The sequence below is a fragment of the Tupaia chinensis genome, unplaced genomic scaffold (assembly GCF_000334495.1).
Source record: "Tupaia chinensis unplaced genomic scaffold, TupChi_1.0 Scaffold000532_1, whole genome shotgun sequence".
Classification (NCBI taxonomy): Eukaryota; Metazoa; Chordata; class Mammalia; order Scandentia; family Tupaiidae; genus Tupaia; species Tupaia belangeri.
The window spans coordinates 9,822,450-9,844,710 of NW_006160045.1; the positions used below are offsets into that span (position 1 = coordinate 9,822,450).

The following is a 22,261-nucleotide window of genomic DNA, read 5'->3' on the forward strand; positions in this document are numbered from 1 at the left end:
AAAGAATGATTTAATTCCATTTGTTGTTGTTGTTTTTTTGTTTGTTTTGTTTTGTTTGTTTTTTTAATTCTAACCAGAGACAGGCAGAGAAAGGGAAAGCGAGAAAGGGAGCCACCAGGTCTGGGACTTAAGCCACAGTCAGCCATGTGCACTGGTGCCCTTAACCATCACGTCACCTGCCAGTCCCAGTACTATGAGCTGTTTAAATAAAAGTAATGTACATGACAATACTATATGAAAAGAGAATTTGCTGACCTCTTATTATATAATGGTAGAATTATGGACTGTGATTCGTTTTGATTTGGTGTGGTTTGTTTTTGAGAGATGCATAAGAAGGGTAAAGTACTGACACATACTATAACATGGATGAACCTTGAAAACAGTATACTAAGTGAAAGGAGCCAGACGCAAAAGACCATATATTGTGACTCCATTTATATGAGATGTTCTAGAATAGACAAATCCATAAACAAAAAATAGATTAGTAGTTTCCTGGGGCTGTGGTTAGGGATTTATGTATGACTGCTAACAAGTGATGAAATGTTTTAAAATTAATTGTGTTGGGGACCAGCAGTTAGCGTCATGGCTATGTCGCTGGACTCCCATGTAGTCGACCGTGGTTTGCTTAAAACTCACGCCAGGCACATGTGCGTGCGTGCCCAAGATCCCGAGAGGAGAATGGAGGAGAAGAGATTGTGGCGTGGCCATCCCCCCGGGGGGTGATTTCCTGCTTTCTATCTCTCTGTCTCTGTCTGTCTGGCAAGCGCACGCGCCCTATAGCAAAAACTTCTCAAAAAATAATAATAATAATTAAAATAAAATAAAATAAATAAAAATTAAAAAAAATTATGTTGATGGTTGTACAATTCTGTGAATGTACTGAAAACCATTATTTGTACCCTTTAAATGAGTGCATTGTAAGTAAATGAGTTATATCTCAGTGAAGCTGTTAGATACATAGACATATATCACACCTCCCCAAAATATGGAGTAGGGTAATTACAATAAAATTTAAAACTTGAACAATTGATTTCAAACTTGAGTAACTGAAAGAAGTAACAGTACATAGTTTGAACAGTTTTGTCTTGGTCTGCCAGATCATTTTTCCTGTCCTGTTTTTTTTTTGGGGGGGGGGTGGTTTTGTATGTTTTGTAGAGATTTTTGCTACAGGGTGCATGCACTCCCTAGAGAAATCATCCCCCCCCAGGGTCCTCCATTCTCCTTTGGAGTTTTGGGCACACATACGTGCACACACATGCACCTGGTGTGATTTTGTTTTTTCCAAGCCACCAGGTCCAGGACTGAAACCATGGTCAGCCATATGGGAGCCTGGTGCTTTAACCACTACACCATTTGCTGGCACCCCTTTTATTCTTCTTTGAAAAGTGACAGAGAGAGATTTTTCTGGCTAGGTCTCAACAGTTGTGGTCACTCTGATCCAGCCTCTCAGTTTCCTGAATTACATGTGTGTACTACTGAATCTGGTCTATGTAGGTAGGTCCAGGAACTGAACCCTGGCTGCGTGTGTGGCTGCCGCCTCTTACAGGAGCATTCTACCTCTTGCATTGCTGTTGCTGGGCCTTTTTTCTCTTACTTAAACTATAATAAAGATTTTTATTTTTATTCTGCATACCTATTTCAGGTTTAATTGTTTTTTAAAGAATTGTGTTGTGTAACTTTCTTTCCTTATTTATGTATGTATTTATGTATGTATGTATGTATGAGAGAGAGAGAAAGTGAGAAAGCAAAAAAGTATAAGATTCTAACATGATTATTTACTTGGGTTTCTCCAGTATTCGAAATAATCATGAGTTTAGCCTAAAACATGATATAGTTATATTTTTAAATACTTGTGATAATAAAAGTATAAATAATTTGTTTTTATGTGATAATGTTTAATGTTACTATATTTTTAAAATGTTATGTGGATTAAAACTTTCTAACTGAGAACTTTTTTTCTCTCCCTCCCCTCTCTTTTTTTTCTTCGAATGGAGGAGAAGGGATTGCGGCGTGGCCATCCCCCCGGGGGGTGATTTCCTGCTTTCTATCTCTCTGTCTCTGTCTGTCTGGCAAGCGCACGCGCCCTATAGCAAAAACTTCTCAAAAAATAATAATAATAATTAAAATAAAATAAAATAAATAAAAATTAAAAAAAATTATGTTGATGGTTGTACAATTCTGTGAATGTACTGAAAACCATTATTTGTACCCTTTAAATGAGTGCATTGTAAGTAAATGAGTTATATCTCAGTGAAGCTGTTAGATACATAGACATATATCACACCTCCCCAAAATATGGAGTAGGGTAATTACAATAAAATTTAAAACTTGAACAATTGATTTCAAACTTGAGTAACTGAAAGAAGTAACAGTACATAGTTTGAACAGTTTTGTCTTGGTCTGCCAGATCATTTTTCCTGTTTTTTTTTGGGGGGGGGGTGGGTTTGTATGTTTTGTAGAGATTTTTGCTACAGGGTGCATGCACTCCCTAGAGAAATCATCCCCCCCCAGGGTCCTCCATTCTCCTTTGGAGTTTTGGGCACACATACGTGCACACACATGCACCTGGTGTGATTTTGTTTTTTCCAAGCCACCAGGTCCAGGACTGAAACCATGGTCAGCCATATGGGAGCCTGGTGCTTTAACCACTACACCATTTGCTGGCACCCCTTTTATTCTTCTTTGAAAAGTGACAGAGAGAGATTTTTCTGGCTAGGTCTCAACAGTTGTGGTCACTCTGATCCAGCCTCTCAGTTTCCTGAATTACATGTGTGTACTACTGAATCTGGTCTATGTAGGTAGGTCCAGGAACTGACCCCTGGCTGCGTGTGTGGCTGCCGCCTCTTACAGGAGCATTCTACCTCTTGCATTGCTGTTGCTGGGCCTTTTTTCTCTTACTTAAACTATAATAAAGATTTTTATTTTTATTCTGCATACCTATTTCAGGTTTAATTGTTTTTTAAAGAATTGTGTTGTGTAACTTTCTTTCCTTATTTATGTATGTATTTATGTATGTATGTATGTATGAGAGAGAGAGAAAGTGAGAAAGCAAAAAAGTATAAGATTCTAACATGATTATTTACTTGGGTTTCTCCAGTATTCGAAATAATCATGAGTTTAGCCTAAAACATGATATAGTTATATTTTTAAATACTTGTGATAATAAAAGTATAAATAATTTGTTTTTATGTGATAATGTTTAATGTTACTATATTTTTAAAATGTTATGTGGATTGAAACTTTCTAACTGAGAACTTTTTTTCTCTCCCTCCCCTCTCTTTTTTTTCTTCCCCCCATATATCAATATCATCTTGTCTTCATTCAGAGGAATGCAGTAGCATGGATAGTTGATGGCGAATTTGGAGCAGACGACTTCTGTTTAACTTAAAATTAGTCGTATTTTAATGGCTTGGGATTTGGTGCAAACAAACATGATTGATAGCTGGACAGACATGCTCGTCATGAAAAAAGAACCATTTCTGAAGCCCGATTGGGGCCAAACATTTACACCTTGCTTCATAGTAACCAGTTGAGATGAAGCACGTCGTTAGAACGTTATTGGACACCATGTTGAATTATCCCCCCATCGGTTGTGAAGAACTGTGCTACATTCAGGCTTACCCATTGAACTCAGTATATATATTTTTTTCCCTCCTGCCTTTTGTCTGGCGGGTTACCATTCTTGTTGCTCTTCTGTGTAATGAAGTTTAAATGCTTGTTTGGAACTTTATTTAACAGTTTAGAAGGCTTGATAGAAAGAGTGCATTAGTCTGAAGAGTATACATTGGATAGGAAAGAATTTCCTTCTTTTGTTTCTCCAAATCTTTCCGCCTTATTTAGCTTGAGATCTTTGCAGCTTGGTTCATGGATTCTAGCCTTGCCCGTTGCGCAGTATATACTGACCCAGATGATAAACCAGTGAACTATGTCAAAAGCACTCTCAATATTACATTTGACAAAAAGTTTTGTACTTTTCACATAGCTTGTTGCCCCGTAAAAGGGTTAACAGCACAATTTTTTAAAAATAAATTAAGAAGTATTTATAGGATTAAAGTGACTTCATTTGTATACATTTGGAATCTAAACCAGCTTAAAAACAGTTTCCTGTATGACTTAGCTACACAGTAAGAATGATGCTCTCCTGGAATACCACATGAGACATGGTCAGAAACAGTGCTTGGAAGGACATCACACAAAAAATTCAGGAGTACCACTTTGAAGGTTCCCCTTTTGTTTTATTCCTAATGGAACATCAGTACCTGATCTTGAAGAAATTCAAGATTCCAAAAGAATTTTAAATGTAACCAACATGAGAGATCAGTAGTCAGTTTAGGTTTTCAGAAAAGCTTGTTCCAAGTCTTTCTCAACTTGGAAAGTCATTTTGATGTGATCTAGCAAGAGAGTAGAAATCAGCAGATATAACCACTTTGGAAGTTTATAGTGTAATTGTGATTATTAGAATTCAGCAAGTTACAAACATACTTAAACTGGGATTAAAACCTCATAGTCATTTCTCTTAATTGCCCTTAATATTTTGACATATAGAATACATAAATTTAAAGAATATTCCTTCTCAGTTTTTCAGATATTGCCATATTGAACCTCATTCTAAACTGGTGCTGTGGATAGTCTTTCCTGCTCTCTCCCTGCCCTTTTTAGTTTAAGGAAAGGTTTCCTTCATGGAAAAGCACTTTTAATTTTAAATTTCACATTTAAAATAAGCCAAAAGCCTAATGTTCACATTGTGCTTTTAAGCCCCATAACAGCTGAATACAACATACTTAGTCTCCCTTGATATTCCCTCCGTTTTTCAGCAGAGGATAAATAAGGTGACCACAGCTGTTATGTTGGGAAGAGGAGTGGTGGGGATACACCCCCTAAATCAGTCTGGTGAAGAGAAAGTCCTGTACCCAGTTCCCCCTTAGGCCTAGTGTAGCCAGGTCTGTAATACATCATTACCATAAGTAGACTCCTTCAGGATTCACCAAGAAGAGAAAGGCTTGAATGTCAGGAATTCTCCCATTGTAGGGTGGGGGTAGGGGATGGCAGCAGGGAGAAAGGGGAAAGTCAGGGAAGGGGAGAAGAAAGAAAACACATTTGGCCTTAAAAAAGCATGGATTCTCCCAAAAGCCCATAGTAAAAGAAAACGACAGATCGTGGTCAGCAGATTATTTTATCAAATTGGTATATAAAAGATTTCTTTAAGCTCCATTTTGCAGAGACCACCACTTAGAGAATCAAAGAATTCCTGTTTTGATAATTCTGAGTTAAAAAGAACTATATGTTACAGTTTATCTGGTACTTCATTTTTCTTAACTAAAATTACTTTTTACTTTAAGCTTGAATAAAAATCTTCATTGGTAACTGTATATAATTAAGTGGCAACTTCTCTTTACCTCAGTACAGTTAAAATCATTCATATTTTTAAGTGATTTCATGTATACCCTGAAGCCGTTAATACACCCCAGTCTCTACAGTAACATCACTAGCAAAATGTGGGCATAGAAACTCCACAGCTGTTTACAAAATTGGTTACGGTGTGCTGCGGTACATTGGTAACGGTCACTGAGATTTGTGCCCAGTCGGGCAATTTGGCACTCAGATTCTACTCTCTGCTTCACCCAGCCGCCCCAGATCTGAGTTTTCCGAGTGCTTCTGCAGTACAGTGAAAAACACTTTAAAAAAGTGGAGTAGAAAAGTGAGGCACATTTTACAAGAACATAACTCCTATTAAAATGGAGTAACAACTATGCAAAGGTTTCTATAGCAGCTAGGTGAGTGTGTTCTCCAGGTTGTCTTAACTGGCAGCTCCCTATATATACTGGTACTTTGCTGTGCCAATTTGCCGTAAACGTCTGTTTCATACATTTGCCATGCAGCGACTGTTCTAGAAAGGCGACATAAATGGTGAAGAAACCTAAGATTTTGTAGTGTACCTGATGGCAGGATTTTTCTAATCCATACCTATTAACTGAAAATTTCTGATAGCGCTACAGACTCTAGTTGGCCTCAGAGTGAGAATACTGTCAAGCCAGCCACAAGATACTCACAAATGTATAAACTGAAAAGTACCAATACTTTTTGCACATAGATTAAAATAGAGTGGAGAATTGTAGCTCTAAAAATCAGGTTAGTAGGCTCATTTCCATGTGCTTAAAAATGTTTTTGTTGTTGTTATATGCATTGATTAAGGGCTAGAATAAGTATGAAATTAAATGTCTTTTTCCTCCAAATAATTGATTATTATTGGTAAAATGGTGGATTTGGGGGTTACTAAGACCAGTGTGGGTGATGGTAAAGAATTAGAGTGGGAGCTCATTGGGAGGGATGACAATGCTTCAGTTTTGGTTTTTGTATTTTATTAGTATTCATGCCAGCTACATTTCTGTCCCTCTTACTGGCCAAGTAAATGTGTTATATTAAACCAGGTAAGTAGTTTAAACAGGAAATTTTATGCACACATCCCTACAAATTGACCCATTTTATTGGGTGGGAGAACAAAAAGGGATTCCCTGACTTTAAGGAATTAACCTATTAGTCAAAAAAAAAAAAAAATTCAATTTTGTCAATGTTTTCTTAGTCTGGAAAAACACAAATAGTAATGTGGTGAATTTTATTAAGTGTTCTGCCTCTAGAGTGGCATTTCATGACATTAATAGAGCATCCTTCTTTCCCACCCCTCCCCGTCTTGAAATTTTCTTTTTTAGGATGTTGGTTCCTGCAAACAAGAACTGACCCTATCACCTCTGCCTCACAGTGGGTAAATATATCGTATATCTCTTGAAAGAGAAAATATCCGTGTCAGTTTCTTTCACGGCAGAAGAATGGCTGCTTTTGAATGGGGAGGAAAGAAGACATTTTTCTTAATATCCTTTTTTATCCCATCTCTAAAATGTATAAATTTATTTAGTTGTGATTTCTTATTTAGACTCTAGCAACTCTCCTTTTGAGTTGCTCTCCAAAACATTATTCCCATTTCAGAAACCATACCTGATTTAATATAAACTGCTAATTTTTAAAAGGAGAGGTGAATTTACATTTACACTTAGACACTTTCTAAAAACAGGGTGAACTTAATTGAAATTTTTCAGTGTTGTTAAGCTATTGTTCTAGTAGCTGCCATAGTTACAAAAACTATAAAAACCCATCCCCTATCTACTTAATCCAGATAGCCTGGATTTAATAAAACTAATCGTATAAAAATGTATGTGTGTGTGTGTCTGTGTATGTGTGTTGTGTGTCTGTGTGGGAGAGAGAGAACTTAATTCATAAAAAGTCCTGGAAACAGCTGTTCTAGGTTCTTGTCAATTTTACTAAAAGTCTTGTGCACATGTGAAGTGCCCTCTGAGTTTAAGGTTTGGTTACTACTGGTATATTTTTATAAGATCGAAACCGTGTCCTCATCTTTAACTTAAACATATTCATTATCAGGGTCAGTGTGCTAGAATTGGATCATGACATATTTAGGCACAGAGGGAAAAGGTTGTTGGCTTCTTGAAAATGTGTGTGTGTGTGTGGTGAGGGGAATAGATCCACAAAAGCATGTATGTACTTAAAAACCAAGCTGTAGAGATCAAGAAAAGAACTTAAGTATTGATCTCAAGATTTCTAAATTGTCAAGATTTACATGGCATTGTGGTGGAACTAGTTAACACTTAGAGCTTTTGGTATGTAAAAACTGTTTGCTATGGACTGATTAAATGTTTCAGAGGATTGTGTTCCTAAATTTTGGGTTTTTTTTTTTTTTTTTAACTGCCTCTCAGATTATATTTAGTAGTTCAAATTTCTTTGCTTTTATTATTACATTAAAGTATGGAAACTTCAGGTCTCTGATATTTATTTTCACTTGTTCTACTAATTATTTACAGAACATCCTTTGTTGACTTTTTATTTTATAAATGTATAGTATATTAAATGTCTTTAAAATTTTGTTTAATTGAAACTTTAACTTTGATTTGCTTTACTGAGTTTTTTTTTTAATACACTTTTTCCATGTCAGTGCACAGCACTTAACCAGTCATTTGTATTCCCTTTCTTTCAATCCAATAAACAGAATGGATAAGTAATTTTTGGTGTGTCATATCTCCTTATTAATCTGAGTGTCTAAGTAGTGAAATAACTGATTTGCTGTGTCTAAAGAAGCTGTGCTTAATCTGGAATATCTTTCTTTATTCATAGTAGAGCACATATCTGCACAGGAGCATGAGAATACTCCCCACAGGATCTGGTCATACCTCAGGCCCCTTCCTCCAGTCCTCCAGACTGTCAGGTCCTGGACATTTGTGTACATGTCACAAATTTGAACTGTGGTTATATATGAGATCTGGCTTTTCCTTTGTTGTTATTGACATCTTAGAGTGAGAAAGCAAGCCACCATGCCCAGGACTTGAACCATGGTCACTCATGTGGGAGTTCAGTGCCTTGACCATTTTGCCACTTGCCAACCCCAGGGAATCTGACTTTTTCTTGAGCAGCAGTTAACACTGCCGTGGAGCGAGCCCTGCTTTGGTATTTTTTTAAAGGGCCATTGTGCAATCATTAAATCTGGAAAAACTTGAGCATTGTATTTTAAAGGAATTACATTCCCTATTTTATTAAAGAAATAGTACCACAGGGTCAGCCAGCAGTATGGTTAATTAAGATGGCTAGATCCCATATGGCCAACTGTGGTTCAAGTCCAGTGGCTTGAAAAACATGCCAGGCACATGTGTGCATGTGCCCAGAATCTGAAAAGGAGGGAAAAATAGAGAAGACATTGCAGCATAATCATCCCCAGTGGGGGTGGAGGATGCTTTCTCCCTTTCCTACTTTCCTCTTTACCATGATCCTGCCTCCTTTCTCCTCTCAGGACATCCACACATGCCCAGTATGAGTTTAAAGCTGCCGGGCCCAGTACTCTAACCAGTCGACTACAAGAGAGTCCAACGCTGTAACCATTATGCCTCTGCTGGTGCCATGCCCCTTCAATAGCTGCCACACAAGGTCCTTCAATGGAAAGTAGTGACTTAAGAGCCTACCCAGGCACCAACAGATCTGTAGCGGTTACATTGCTGGACACCACAGTTAGAGTGCCGGGCCCAGTGGCTTGAAAATCATGTCATGTACATGTTCGCATGCCCAAGACCCCAGGAGGAGAAGGGATTGTGGAGTGGCCATCCACCCTGGGGAGTGCTTTCTTGCTTTCCTTTTCTCACTGTGTCTGTCTCCAGCGAGTGCATGCGCCCTAAGGCAAAGCCCCCGCCCCCCTTTTAAAAAAAAAAAAAAAACCTGACCCATGGTCTAATGGTTAAGGGATACTGGGTCTCCCATGGTCAAGTGTGCAGTTAGAGTCCCTGCTCGATGGCTTAAACACACTGTGTGCATGCACAAGCATACCCCTAATCCCAACAGGATGGAGAAGGGATTGCAGCCTGACTACACCCAATTGTGGGTGCTTTCTCCCTCAGTTTCTGTCTCTGGCAAGCGCATGTAATTAAAAAAAAGGGGGGGGGATGTAAGTACGGCCATGCATCGCTTAACTACAGGAATGCATAGTGAGAAATGCGGTTGTGCAGCTTCATCAGCTTCATCGTGTGAACATCACAGATTGTATTTACACAAACCTACGTGGACTAACCTGCTATGCACCAAAGCTGTATGGCATAGCCTACTATAATCGAATGGAACCTGTCTTACATGTGGTCTGTTGTTGACTGAAACTGATGAGCAGAATATGACTGCTAAACTGGCTCACATTCTCACTAGGTTCCAGTATTTAATGGGAACTGATACAGATGAAAGCAAGATTGCTCCATGGCGGATGTAGCAAACCCAATACACAAGAGGAAACCACAGTCAAACCTCTGAGCTCTCAGCTAGCTGATTCTGACCACCCACCCCCTTACTCTTCTCCACCCAGCTTCAGAGAAATGTTAACAAAGTTACTCAAGTTACTCTAAAGAGCAACTTAATACCAAGTTTACTCAATGCACAATCCCTTTAAGGTCCAGAGTGGTGGTTATTGTGATTACTGCAGTTCAGAATAACCCTAAAGCTTTGAATGACCCGAGGTCATCAGACTACACTTATAGCAAAACAAAACAAAACATACCCCAAAAACCTACTATCTTAGAATATTCATGAGAAATACAGCCTAAATTTACAAAGCTTCACTTGACAAACCCTCAGAAAGCCAGAATAGCCATTTCACTGAAGCTTAATTACACCAGTAATTTTTTTTCCTGGCCAGAGGGTGCATGTGCTCACCAGAGAGATGGGGAAAGCAATCCTCCATGCGGCACGGTCACCACTCCCTTCTCCATTTCTCTCTCTTCAGGATTTTGGGCACATACACACACGTCCCCAGCATGTGTTTCAAGCTGCTGGTTCTAAGACTTGAACCACTTAGTAGCCCGTGTGGAATCCAGGTTCCTTAGCCATGGGGCCACAGGCTGACTCAACACCAGGAATATTTCAAACTTTGTTATGCTACATAGCAAAATAATTGGTTTAAAACATACACTCAAGGGGCCAGCAGGTGACATGGTGGTTAAGGTGCTGGACTCCCACATGGCCGCACAGTTCAAGTCCTAGACACAGTGACTTGAAAATCACACCAGGTACATGTGCATGCCCAAAATCCTGACAGGAGAATGGATTGCAGTGTGGGCCTACCCCTAGGGGATGATTTCTCACTTTCCCTCTCACTGTTTCTCTGTCTCTGGTGAGTGCACACGCCCTATGGCAAAAACCTAAAAAACATACACTTAGGAGGCAGAGTCCTAGATGGTAATCTTACAATTTAAATTTACCCTATCTTGCTATTTCTACATATAATAACAAATTTATTTAGATGTTTAGGACAGCTGTGATACTTTTCACAACTAATACTGACAAAATATTGTGAGTAAAGCTGATTTCAAGTGGGTAAACAGAGGAGTTTCCATTTGTAGCCTACCATGTTTTAGAATATTTTATAATGTGAGTGCTTTTTTTTTTCGCTATAGGGTGCATGTGCTCGCCAGACAGAGAGAGACATAGAGACAGAAAGTGAGAAATCACCCCCCAGGGGGGATGTTCACGCCACAATCCCTTCTCCTCCATTCTCCTCTCGGGATCTTGGGCACACATGCACATGCACCCGGCATGAGTTTTAAGTCACCGGGTCCGGGACGCGAACCGCAGTCGACTACATGGGAGACCAGCGACATAGCCATTACACTAACTGCTGGTTCCTGAGTGCTTTGAAAATAGAGAGTGTAAACTTTCATTATGTTGCTCCATTGCTGCTTCTCTGATTTAAAGAACATCAGGCTTGTTGAAAGAGCCATAGAGCAACACAAACAGATTTACTTCATTCAACATTCATTTATGGTTTCTGTGTATAAGGCCGTAGTAAGTGCCAGGAACAGAAGGAAGATAAATATACGATTAAGTGTACTCTGCCCTCCAGGAGTGTACAGTCTAGTAGATAACTAATGGCAAATAACTGTAATACCAGATAAAAAATGGGAAATGCCACAGAATAAAGTACTCTGCAAAGGTTTTCATAGCTCTCAACCTCAAAGACCAGGTCAGGGGAAGCAGGTTTAGACTTACTCCACTGTAATCTGTGTGGTAGTCATGAAAAGGCGGCTGAGGGGGCCTGTGAGGCTTTAATCAATTGAGTGGCATCTTGGATCTTGCTTTTTCAGCCCTCTCAGCTAAAGCTTCTGAAGCAAGGGCACCTGCTCACCTGCTACCACTGAAGGGATGGAAGGAAAAGACAAGGGGAAATGAAACAGAACACTAGGATTCCAAGTGCTTGGTTACGCCTCGGGCTCTCTCGAGATCTTAGTTTTCTATTTAGATGTAGTTAGACCAAATGATCTCTAAGGTCCTTGCAACTCTCCAATCAATGAAAAGCATAGAAAATTAACTTCTAGAAATCTTTATCATCGGTTTTGTTTTGGTTTTGTTTTTTAAGTTTTGCTATAGGACACATGCACTTGCCAGAGAGAGAGGCAAAGCGAGAAATTACCTCCCAAGGGGACTGGCCAGGTTGCAGTCCCTTCTCCATTTCTTCTCTTGGAATTCTGGGGACACACACACACATGCCCAGCATATTTTTCAAGTCACTGGGTCCCAGATTTGGACCACGAAGACAGCTATGTGGGATCCAGCCTTAACTACCAGAGCTGACCCACAACATAGCTGCTTTTGAGTCATTGCTTTTTCCTCCCTTTTCTTCTGTAAAAAAGAGCCTCAAAAAGTAAAAACAAAAAATAGAATGACCACCCACCCCCTTTCCTGACTTTGATACAGGCAAGCAATACGGGAGAAGACAGGGTTTTTGTTTTAACTAGTTAATGTTTCAAATGTAAAGAGTCCCAGTCATTTGTTATTTAAACAAGGCACCTTTTTCTTTTTTTTTGAGAGGTTTTCGCTATAGGGTGCGTGTACTCGCCAGACAGAGAGAGACATAGACAGAAAGAGAGAAAATCACCCCCCAGGGGGATGGTCACGCCGCAATCCCTTCTCCTCCATTCTCCTCTCGGGATCTTGGGCACGTATGCACACGCGCCCAGCGTGAGTTTTAAGCCACCGGGTCCAGGATTTGAACCATGGTCAACTACATGGGAGTCCAGCAACATAGGCATTACGCTAACTGCTGGTCCCAACAAGGCACTTTTCTGAGTTGCTCAGGCTTGGCAACCTATGCCTTGACAACAGTAAACAGCCCAAAGGCTTCTCTCAAACACATGGATTTCTATTTCGGTTAAAAATTCTTGGAAGAGAAGATAAGGCATTTTGGTCAAAAACTTCCACTACCTTTGAGCTTCTTTAAATAACGTCTCTTCTAAGGATTTGAGTGTTCCAACAGCTTCACTGTTTTAAAAGCTTGAGCAGAACTCTAAGAGTCACTGAAAGTTAGGAAGAAGGCAGAGTAAAGGAACCATTGTTTAAACAATGCCTCAGAGGAAAAAAATAAAGGAATGCAAGCAAAGTTAACCCTGTGACAGCCCTTTGCCTGGCAAGAATACAAGATTACCACAAGGCGCGATTTCTGTGACTCCAAAGAGGCCATCCGAAGGAAGTTTACTTTGCCTACCATTTCTGTTTCTTTCATGTGTTGCCAGGACACTACTTTCATCCTTGAAACATGGTCTGTCTGTGAAGGGAATTGAGCGTAGTGCCCCTGCTCCTGCCAAGCTACACCCAGTCCAGGGCTGAAAGGACATGCAACATTGATCTCTTAGGGGCTATACGCCTTGTTTAGCCATCAATCTGTTTCATCAGTAACCCTTTTGGACTTCCATAAAACAGTTACATTTGCCTAAATGCCAATGCTTAGCAAGCAACACTAAAGTATAATGTTGAGTATTTTCTACCAGATCACCTCTCCAAACACATTTAAATATATATCAGGAGACCTAGTAAGAGTCAGTGGGATTGTATAGGTTTGGGGGTGATTGTGGATGCAATAGATTTTAAATGAAAACTCTGGATAAAATCTTTTCTTTTTTTCTTTTTTTTGGAGAGGTTTTTGCTATAGGGCGCGTGCGCTCGCCAGACAGAGAGAGACAGAGGGACAGCAAGAAATCACACCCCAGGGTAAATGGCCACGCCACAATCCCTTCTCCTCCATTCTCCTCTCGGGATCTTGGGCACACACGTACACGCGCCCGGCGTGAGTTTTAAGCCACCGAGTCCGGGACGCGAACTGCGGTCGACTACGTGGGAGTCCAGTGACATAGCCATTATGCGAACTGCTGGTTCCCTGGATAAAATCTTTTTAAATTTATTTTACCTTTCCATAAGGAAATTATATTGTACCTTCACAAAAGGCTTATAAGGTTTTACAAATTCTGCAAAGATATGCCATTTTCCATGAACATTCTTATAAAACTTTTTTTTTTTTTTTGGAGAGATTTTCACTGTAGGGCGCGTGCGCTCGCCAGACAGACAGAGAGAGACATAGAGACAGAAAGCGAGAAATCACCCCCCAGGGGGGATGGTCACGCCGCAATCCCTTCTCCTCCATTCTCTCGGGATCTTGGGCACGCACGCACACGCGCCCGGCGTGAGTTTTTTAAGCCACCGGGTCCAGGACACGAACCGCGGTCGACTACGTGGGAATCCAGCGACATAGCCATTACGCTAACTGCTGGTTCCCAAACATTTTTAAAGAATTATTTAACGATTTATTTTAAAAATTATTTATTTAATGCCATTTATTATTTTTAAAAATAATTTATTTATAATTGTATCTATTCATTCATTTATTTTAATTTGACCAGAGAGACACAGAGAAAGTGAGAAAGCAAGCCACCAGGTCCAGGACTTGAACTGTGTTCAGCTATGTGGGAGTATCCAGTGCCTTAACCACCACACCACCTGCTGGTCCCCTGTTATTATTTTTTAAAAGAATTGTTTCTTATTATTTTCCAGTTTGATCAGCGAGAGAGAGAGAAAGTGAGAAAGAAAGCCACCAGGTCCAGGACTTGAACCGTGGTTGGCCATGTGGGAGTGTCCAGCGCCTTAACCACCACGCCACCTGCTGGTCCCTTATGTTTTAATTTGATCAGAGAGAGACAGAGAGAGAGAAGAGGAAAGCAAGAAAGCAAGCTGCCTGGTTCAGGATTCGAACCACAGTTGACCATGTGGAAATACAGTGCCTTTAATCACCACGCCACTTGCTGGTCCCTTAACTGTAGTTATCATCTTTTTTTTTTTTGAGAATTATTTTTAACTTTATTTTATTTACTTATTTAAATGTAACCATAAGGGCGAGAGCTAGAGAAAGAGAGAGCAAGCCACCAGGTCCAGGACTTGAACCACGGTCAGTCATGTGGGAGTCCAGCACCCTCAACCACCACACCACATGCCAACCTGAAATACTTTTTTTTTTAAAAAAAAGAATTATGTATTTAATTTTGTTTATTAATTTACTTCTTTTAATTTGACCAGAGAGAGAGAGAGAGAGAGAGAAAGTGAGAAAGCAAGCCACCAGATCCAGGACTCCAACTGTAGTTAGCCATATGGGAGTGTCCAGTGCCTTAACCACCACACCACCTGCTGGTCCCCACTTTTCTTTTTATTAAGAGAGACTTTTACTATAGGGTATGTGTGCTTACCAGAGAGACAGAGAGACAGATACAAAAAGCAAAAAATCACCACCACCACCCCCAGAGGAATGGCTTCATCGCAATCCCTTCTCCTCTCAGGATTTTGGGCAGGCACACATTAACCAGGTGTGAGTTTTATCCACCGAGTCTGGGACTCGAACTGTGGTCAACTACGTGGGAGTCCAACTACATACCCATTATGCCATCTGCTGGTCCCGAAAAGACTTTTTTTTTCAAGTATTATTTTATTTAACTTTATTATTTATTTTTAATTTTGACCAGAGAGGGACAGAGTGAAAGAGAAGGACTTGAACTGTGATCAGCCATATGGGTGTCCAGCGCCCTTAACCATCACACTGCCAGCCCCCTGAAAAGATTGACAGTCCCAGACTCATAAATCTTTAGACCATATTAAATATATTAAGTTGCCACAAGATAGGCAAAAAGTGTACTAAAGGTTGAATATCCCTTATCCAAAATGCTTGGAACCAGAAGTGTTTCAGATTTTGGATCTTGGAATATTTGCATATACATAAGATTTCTTGGGACTCAAATCTAAACACAAAGTTCATTTGTTTCACACACACCTTATATGCATAGCCAGACAATTTTACATAATATTTTTATACTTGCAGCATTTTGACTGTGACCTGTCAGATTTGGAATATTCTACTTGAGGCATTGTGTCAGTGATCAAAAAGTTTCAGGTTTTTGAGTATTTTCTTTCCTTTTTTTTCTTTTTTCTTTTTTTTTTTTTTTTTGAGATTTTTGCTATAGGGCACGTATGTTCGCTGGAGAGACACACAGAGAGAGAGAGACAGAAAGTGAGAAATCGCACCACCCCTGGGGGAGATGGCCATGCCGCAATCCCTCCTCCTCCATTCTCCTCTTGGGATTTTGGCACACATGCACACCTGCCCGCTGTGAGTTTTAGGCCACCAAGTTCAGGACTCAAACCATGGTCGACTGTGGGAGTCCAGCAACATAGCCATTACACCAATTACTGGTCCCAGATTTTGGAATATTTTCAATTTCAGATTTGGTAACAGAGATGGTCAAGCTATAAACCTTTCTTCTTGTGTCCAGATTAACTGTGTTGTTCTGCACTCTGCTTCAGCAGACTTGAAGAGTGGCTTTGCCCACCTAGTTTTCCCTTTAAGGCGCGTCCTTTATTCCTTTGCTTGCAAGGCTGGACGGCAGTCTTGTCCTTACATACAAATAACCATCTTCAGCATGTAGATGATGAAAACACCTCCATGTATTGGGGTTCGAGTGAAAGTTGAGAACCAAAAATCTACAAAAACTCAATTCATGTTTTTTAAATACTTTATATGGTAAAAATACAGCAAAAAATAGTTTTTTTGTTCAAAGAGGAAAATATATACTGCTATGGTCTTGGTTCTACGGATGATTTAAGTCGTCTCTGGCTCCGCGGCTGTGCACTGGAGTATCGGCTGACTTGAACCATGGCTTGTCCAGCTTCAGTCATTTATCAAAGCTAAAATCATACTGTGGAAAGAAGAGATTAATGTTACTAATATTTCCTTAAGACTATTCCTAGAGAGTCTGGAGCTGTGCAGACTTCCATCCCTAAGGCTCATAAGAGGGACACTCATTTTATAATCATTCATAGCTAAGGAAAAAGATAATCATTTATACTTAAAGACAAGACTATACTAAGGGCTTTCAATGCCCTAATTTTTTTACTAAAAAAAGTAACTGGAGGTGAGGTTAGAATGGGATATAGGAGTATAACCTAAAAGGAATGTTGGGTATAGTTTAAAAAAAAAAAAAAAGCTTTAATTCTCTAGCCAGATACAACATACTGTTGCTATGCCTGGAATCCTTCCCTCTGGTCTCCACTCCCGTCAACCTAGCAAATTCCTACCTGGGCTTCATGATTGGGCTCTAAGGCTTCACTTGGGCCAGGGCCTGCTTCCACAGTTCCTCAGCTTCCTGCAAGCTTTGGTTTATGTGGTAGTCTCTACCACTGGATTGTGTCCTCCTCTGAGACATCACCACTAGGCATCACCACTGTCTTATACTAGTATAACACCCAGTACTGCAATTACTGAGCATAAGCTTTTACTTTAGGGATTTTGTGCTGTTCTGTGCCTTGCAGGGCCTTTTACGGTGTCTAACACATAGCAGTCACCACTAAATACTCTATTAAAACTTGGGACTAGGGACCAGAAGTTAGCATAATGGCTATGTCGCTGGACTCCCATGTAGTCGACCGCGGTTTGCATCCCGGACCCGGTGGCTTAAAACTCACACCTGGCGCGTGTGCGTGCGTGCCCAAGATCCTGAGAGGAGAACGGAGGAGAAGGGATTGCAGCGTGGCCATCCCCAGTGGGGGTTGATTTCTCGCTTTCTGTCTGTCTCTGTCTGTCTGTCTGGCGAGCGCACACACCCTATAGCAAAACCTCTCAAAAAAAAAAAACTTGGGACTAGCAGATAGCATAATGGTTACATCAGTAGACTACCATAGTCGACCATGGTTTGCATCCTGGACCTGAAGGCTTAAAACTCATATTGGGGGAAAAAAAAAAAAAAAGAAAGAAAAACTCACATTGGGGGACCAGTGGTTGGCTTAATGGCTATGTCGCTGGACTCTCATGTAGTCGACCGCGATTCAAGTCCCGGACCTGGAGGCTTAAACTCACGCCGGGTGCATGTGCATGCGCCCAAGATCCCAAGAGGAGAATGGAGGAGAAGGGATTGCGACGTGGCCATCCCCCCTAGGGAGTGATTTTTCGTTTTCTGTCTGTCTCTGTCTTTCTGGCAAGCATAGCTGCCCTATAGCAAAAACCTCTCCAAAATAAAAAACACAAAACCTCACATAGGGTACATGTGTATGCATGCCCAAGATCTCGAAAGGTGAATGGGAGGAGAAGGGATTGGGACATGGCCATATCCCAAGGGGTGATTTCTCGCTTTCTGTCTCTCTAGTGAGCGAACGCACCCTATAATCTCTCTCAAAAAAAATTGCCATGGTGAGGCCAGCAGGTGGCATGGTAGTTGAAGGACTGGACTCTCAAATGGCCGACTACAGATCGTGTCCCAGATCTGGTGGCTTGATTTCTCACTTTCCCTTTCTTTCTTTCTTTGTCTCTCTCTGGTGAGCACATATGCCCTATAGCAAATTAAAAAGTAATAATAAATAAAATTAAATAAAACATTCTTTAAAAAAAAAAAAAACTGCCACAGTGGAGCCAGCAGGTCGCATAGTAGTTAAGGTACTGGACTTATACACAGTCAACTATATATAGTTCAAGTCCCAGATTCAGCAGCTTGAAAATCATGCCGGGCTCCTGTTTGTGCATGCCCAAAATCCCAAGAGGAGAATGAAGGAGAAAGGATTGCAGCATGGCCATCTCCCAGGGGGTGATTTCTTACTTTCCCTCTCACTGAGGTCTCTCTCCTCTCTGACAATCACACATGCCCTATGGCAAAAACCTTTAAAAGAACAATGAGATAATTTTTAAAAACTACCACAGTAACAAACAATGATAATAAACTTTCCTTTTCTTGAATACTGAGCCCTGTGACTCCAAAATCCTGAGACTAAAATACATAAAAATATCTTTATATTACTAATGGCATAAATGATTATTTGTCCGAATTTAGCCATAATAATGTATTCAGTGTACAGCACAGATTAATAGAAGTTTATATTTTTTAAGAATTATTCTTTATTTAACTTTATTATTATTATTATTATCTTCTGGTTTGATCAGAGAGAGAGAGAAAGTGAGAAAACAAGCCACCATGTCTGGGACTTTAACCACAGTCAGCCATGTGAGAGTCCAGCACCCTCAACCACCACACCATCTGCCAGCCCTGAAGTTTGTATTTTATAAGTTTTTGTGGACCAGTAGTGGCATAGTAGTAAAGGCACTGGACTGCCAGATGGCCAATCATGGTTTGAATCCCATACCTGGAAGCCTGAAACTCGTACTAGCTACATATGCATGTGTGCTCAAAATCACAGGAGGACAATGGAGGAGAAAGGACTGCAGCATGACCACCTCCTCTAGAGGACGATTTCTCACTTTCCCTCTCATTGTCTCTCTCTGGCAAGCATATGCTACGTATGGCAAAAAACTAAAATAAATTGTGCTTTATATATATTATTATTATTATATATATTATTTCAGTCAACACGACAAGTTTTTTTTCCAAGAGGTTTTTGCTATAAGGCGTGTGAGCTCCCAAGAAAGACAAAGAGAGACCTAGAGACAGAAAATGAGAAATCACCCCCCAGGGGGGATGGCCACACCGCAATCCCTTCTTCTCCATTCTCCTCTTGGGATCTTGGGCATACATGCACACACACCCAGAATGAGTTTAAGCCACAAGGTCTGGGACTCGAACCGTGGTCGACAACATAGGAGTCCAGCGATATAGCCATTACGCCAACTGCTGGTCCCAGAACTTTATTTTATTTTTAATTTGACCAGAAAAGGACAACCAGAGACCAGCAGATGGTGTAAATGGTTTCGTTGCTAGATTCCCACATGGCTGACCTGGTTGAGTTCCAGACCTGGTGGCTTGAAAATCACACTGGGTGCTTTTGTGTGCATGCCCAAAATCACAGGAGGTAAATAGAGAAGGGATTGTGGCATGGACATCCTACCAAGGGGATGATTTCTCACTTTCTCTCTCACTACCTCTGTCTCCCTGGGGAACACACATGCCCTATGGCAAAAACCTTAAAAAAAAAAATAAAAGAAAAAACAGCAAGCAACCAAAGGCCAATAGGAAAGTTACAAGGTTATCTTCTCAAACTACTCTTTTTTCCTGACCCCTTAAACTGTGATTGACGCTAAGGGATATGGTAAAAGCACATGCACCCTATAGGACAACTCCCTCTTAAAAAAAAAAAGAGAATAAATGTATCATTGTGCTCTTAATATTAAATGTCTTTGCTCTTTTTTTCTTTATCTTTACAACCTGTATTAAAAACTAAGAATAGGGGATGGCAGGTGGTATGGTGGTTAAAGATGCTGGATTCCCACATGGCTGACCACGGTTCAAATCCTAGGCCTGGCATCTTGTTTTCTCACTTTCCCTTTCTCTTTTTCTCTGGCTGGTCAAATTAAAAAATAATAACAAATGGAATTAAATAAATAAATAATTTTGTAAAAAAAAGAAAGAAAGAAACGACTAAGTACAACAGCACTAAGGTAGGTTATAAGAACCAGAAACTGATGCCATTGCCTTTTCTGTTTTAGTTTTCAAAATACAGAAAAGCAAACCAAGTGGTGAAAGGAAACCATTTAAATGCTTTCTTTAAAAACAGAATTATTTATTTATTTAATTCCATTTGTTATTATTATCTTAATTTGACCAGAGAGAGAGAGAGAGAAAGAGAGAGTGAGAGAGCAAGCTGCCAGGTCCGGGACTCAAACCTCAGTCAGCCACGTGGGAATCCAGTGCCTTTAACCACCACACCACCTGATGGTCCCTAAACTCTTAATTTTAACCCATGTAATATATGCTAGTAGTTGGATTTAGCACAGTGAAAAGATTTTAGAAAGCCAGCTTTGTCAGGCAAAGACTAAAATGACCGATTTTAAACTATTTCAGAAAAAAGAGCACTTTTTTTAACATTAAAAAAATTATTTTATTTATTATTATTAAAGTTTGCTATAGGGCATGTGTGCTTACTCAAGAGAGACACAGAGAAGGAGGTAAAGTGAGAAAGCAAGCCACCAGGTCTAGGACTCCAACTGTGGTCAGCTGTATGGAAGTCTAGCACCTTACCACCACCTGATGGATCCCAAATGTGCACTTCTTTAAAAAATTTCATCAGTAGGGACCAGTAGATGGCGTAACAGCTACATCGCTGGACTCCCATGTAGTCAACCGCAGTTCAAGTCCTAGACCCGGTGGCTTAAATTCACACCAGGCGTGTGTGTTTGTGTGTGCGTGTCCAAGATCCCGAGAGGAGAATGGAGGAGAAGGGATTGTGGTGTGGCCATCCCCCCTGGGGGGTGATTTCTCATTTTCTGTCTCTCTGTCTCTTTCTGGCAAGTGTACACACCCTATAGCAAAAACCTCTCAAAAAAAAAAAATCATCAGTATACAGTTTCTAATCATTTGGGAGCTTTTGAAAGATAGAAGTTTAGTTCAATACAAGTTCTTCAAAGTAGTTCTTATGCCTATGTAAAAAATTAAAATTTACCTAGGGGAAAATACAGAAATGATTTAATTAAAGGTTTGATACAAAGATTAAAGTCTGATTTCTGGTCTCTTAAAGAGTATTTTTTTTTTCTTTCCTCTCTAAAATATAAGGAAGTTTTGCTTTCGTTTTGGTTTTTGTCATAGGGTATGTACACTTGCCACAGAGACAATGAGAAGGAAAGTGAGTAGGATGGCCATGCCCCATTCCTTCTCCTCCTGGGATTTTGGGCACAAACTCACAAATACTCAGTGTGATTTTTAAGCCACCAGGTCTGGGACTCAAACCATGATCAGCCATGTGGGAGTCCACACCTTAACTATTACACCACTTACTAGCCCCATAAGTTTAAGTTTTAAGCAGGACTACGTAAAGCTTCCATGTCTGATGGCCAATCCTTCATATCAATTCTTATTTCTAATATGTAATAACTGAAGAACTGAAGCAATTTTATCAGAAAAGACCTCTTAACGTGATGGAGATTCAGCATGACACCTGAATTCTATACTGCTAAGAAAGATAAGCTAAATTTGGGTATAAGTTGCTGAGAACTCTCATGAGTAAGATGATTCCCTAGAGGGGCTGTCAGTTGCTGTAGTGGTTAAGGCAGCTGGACTCCCACACAGCTGACCATGGTTCGAGTCCCAGACCTGGCAGCTAGCTTTCTCACTTTCCCTCTCTCTAGTCAACTATAAAAAATAAAATAAAATAATGACAAAGAATACAGTTAAATAAAATAATTACTGGGGCCAGCAGTTGGCATAAGGGTTGTGTCGCTGGACTCCCATGTAGTCGACCACAGTTTGAGTCTCAGACCCAGTGGCTTAAACTCACACTAGGCGCGTGTGCATGCATGCCCAAGATCCCGAGAGGAGAATGGAGGAGAAGGGAGTGCAGCATGGCCATCCCCCCTCAGGGGTGATTTCTCGCTTTCTGTCTCTCTGTCTCTCTCTATCTTTCTGGTAAGCACACGTGCCCTATAGCAAAA

The 22,261-nt window shown here is 40.3% G+C and overlaps 2 protein-coding genes across 2 annotated transcripts in view; one reads left to right on the forward strand and one right to left on the reverse strand.

Annotated features, from left to right (window-relative positions):
• The window catches only part of WDR26 (WD repeat domain 26), a gene marked incomplete at its 5' end in the record, with an annotated part of 67,751 nt that extends 60,204 nt beyond the window's left edge, over window positions 1-7,547 (forward strand). The window contains 1 exon segment of the mRNA XM_006157271.3: window positions 3,326-7,547. Coding sequence (XP_006157333.2) covers window positions 3,326-3,351 — 26 coding nt within the window.
• Window positions 7,548-16,394: 8,847 nt separating this feature from the next.
• CNIH4 (cornichon family member 4) overlaps window positions 16,395-22,261 on the reverse strand; it is a gene marked incomplete at its 5' end in the record, with an annotated part of 26,056 nt that continues 20,189 nt past the window's right edge. Inside the window, 1 exon segment of the mRNA XM_014591115.2 lies at window positions 16,395-16,595. Coding sequence (XP_014446601.1) covers window positions 16,568-16,595 — 28 coding nt within the window.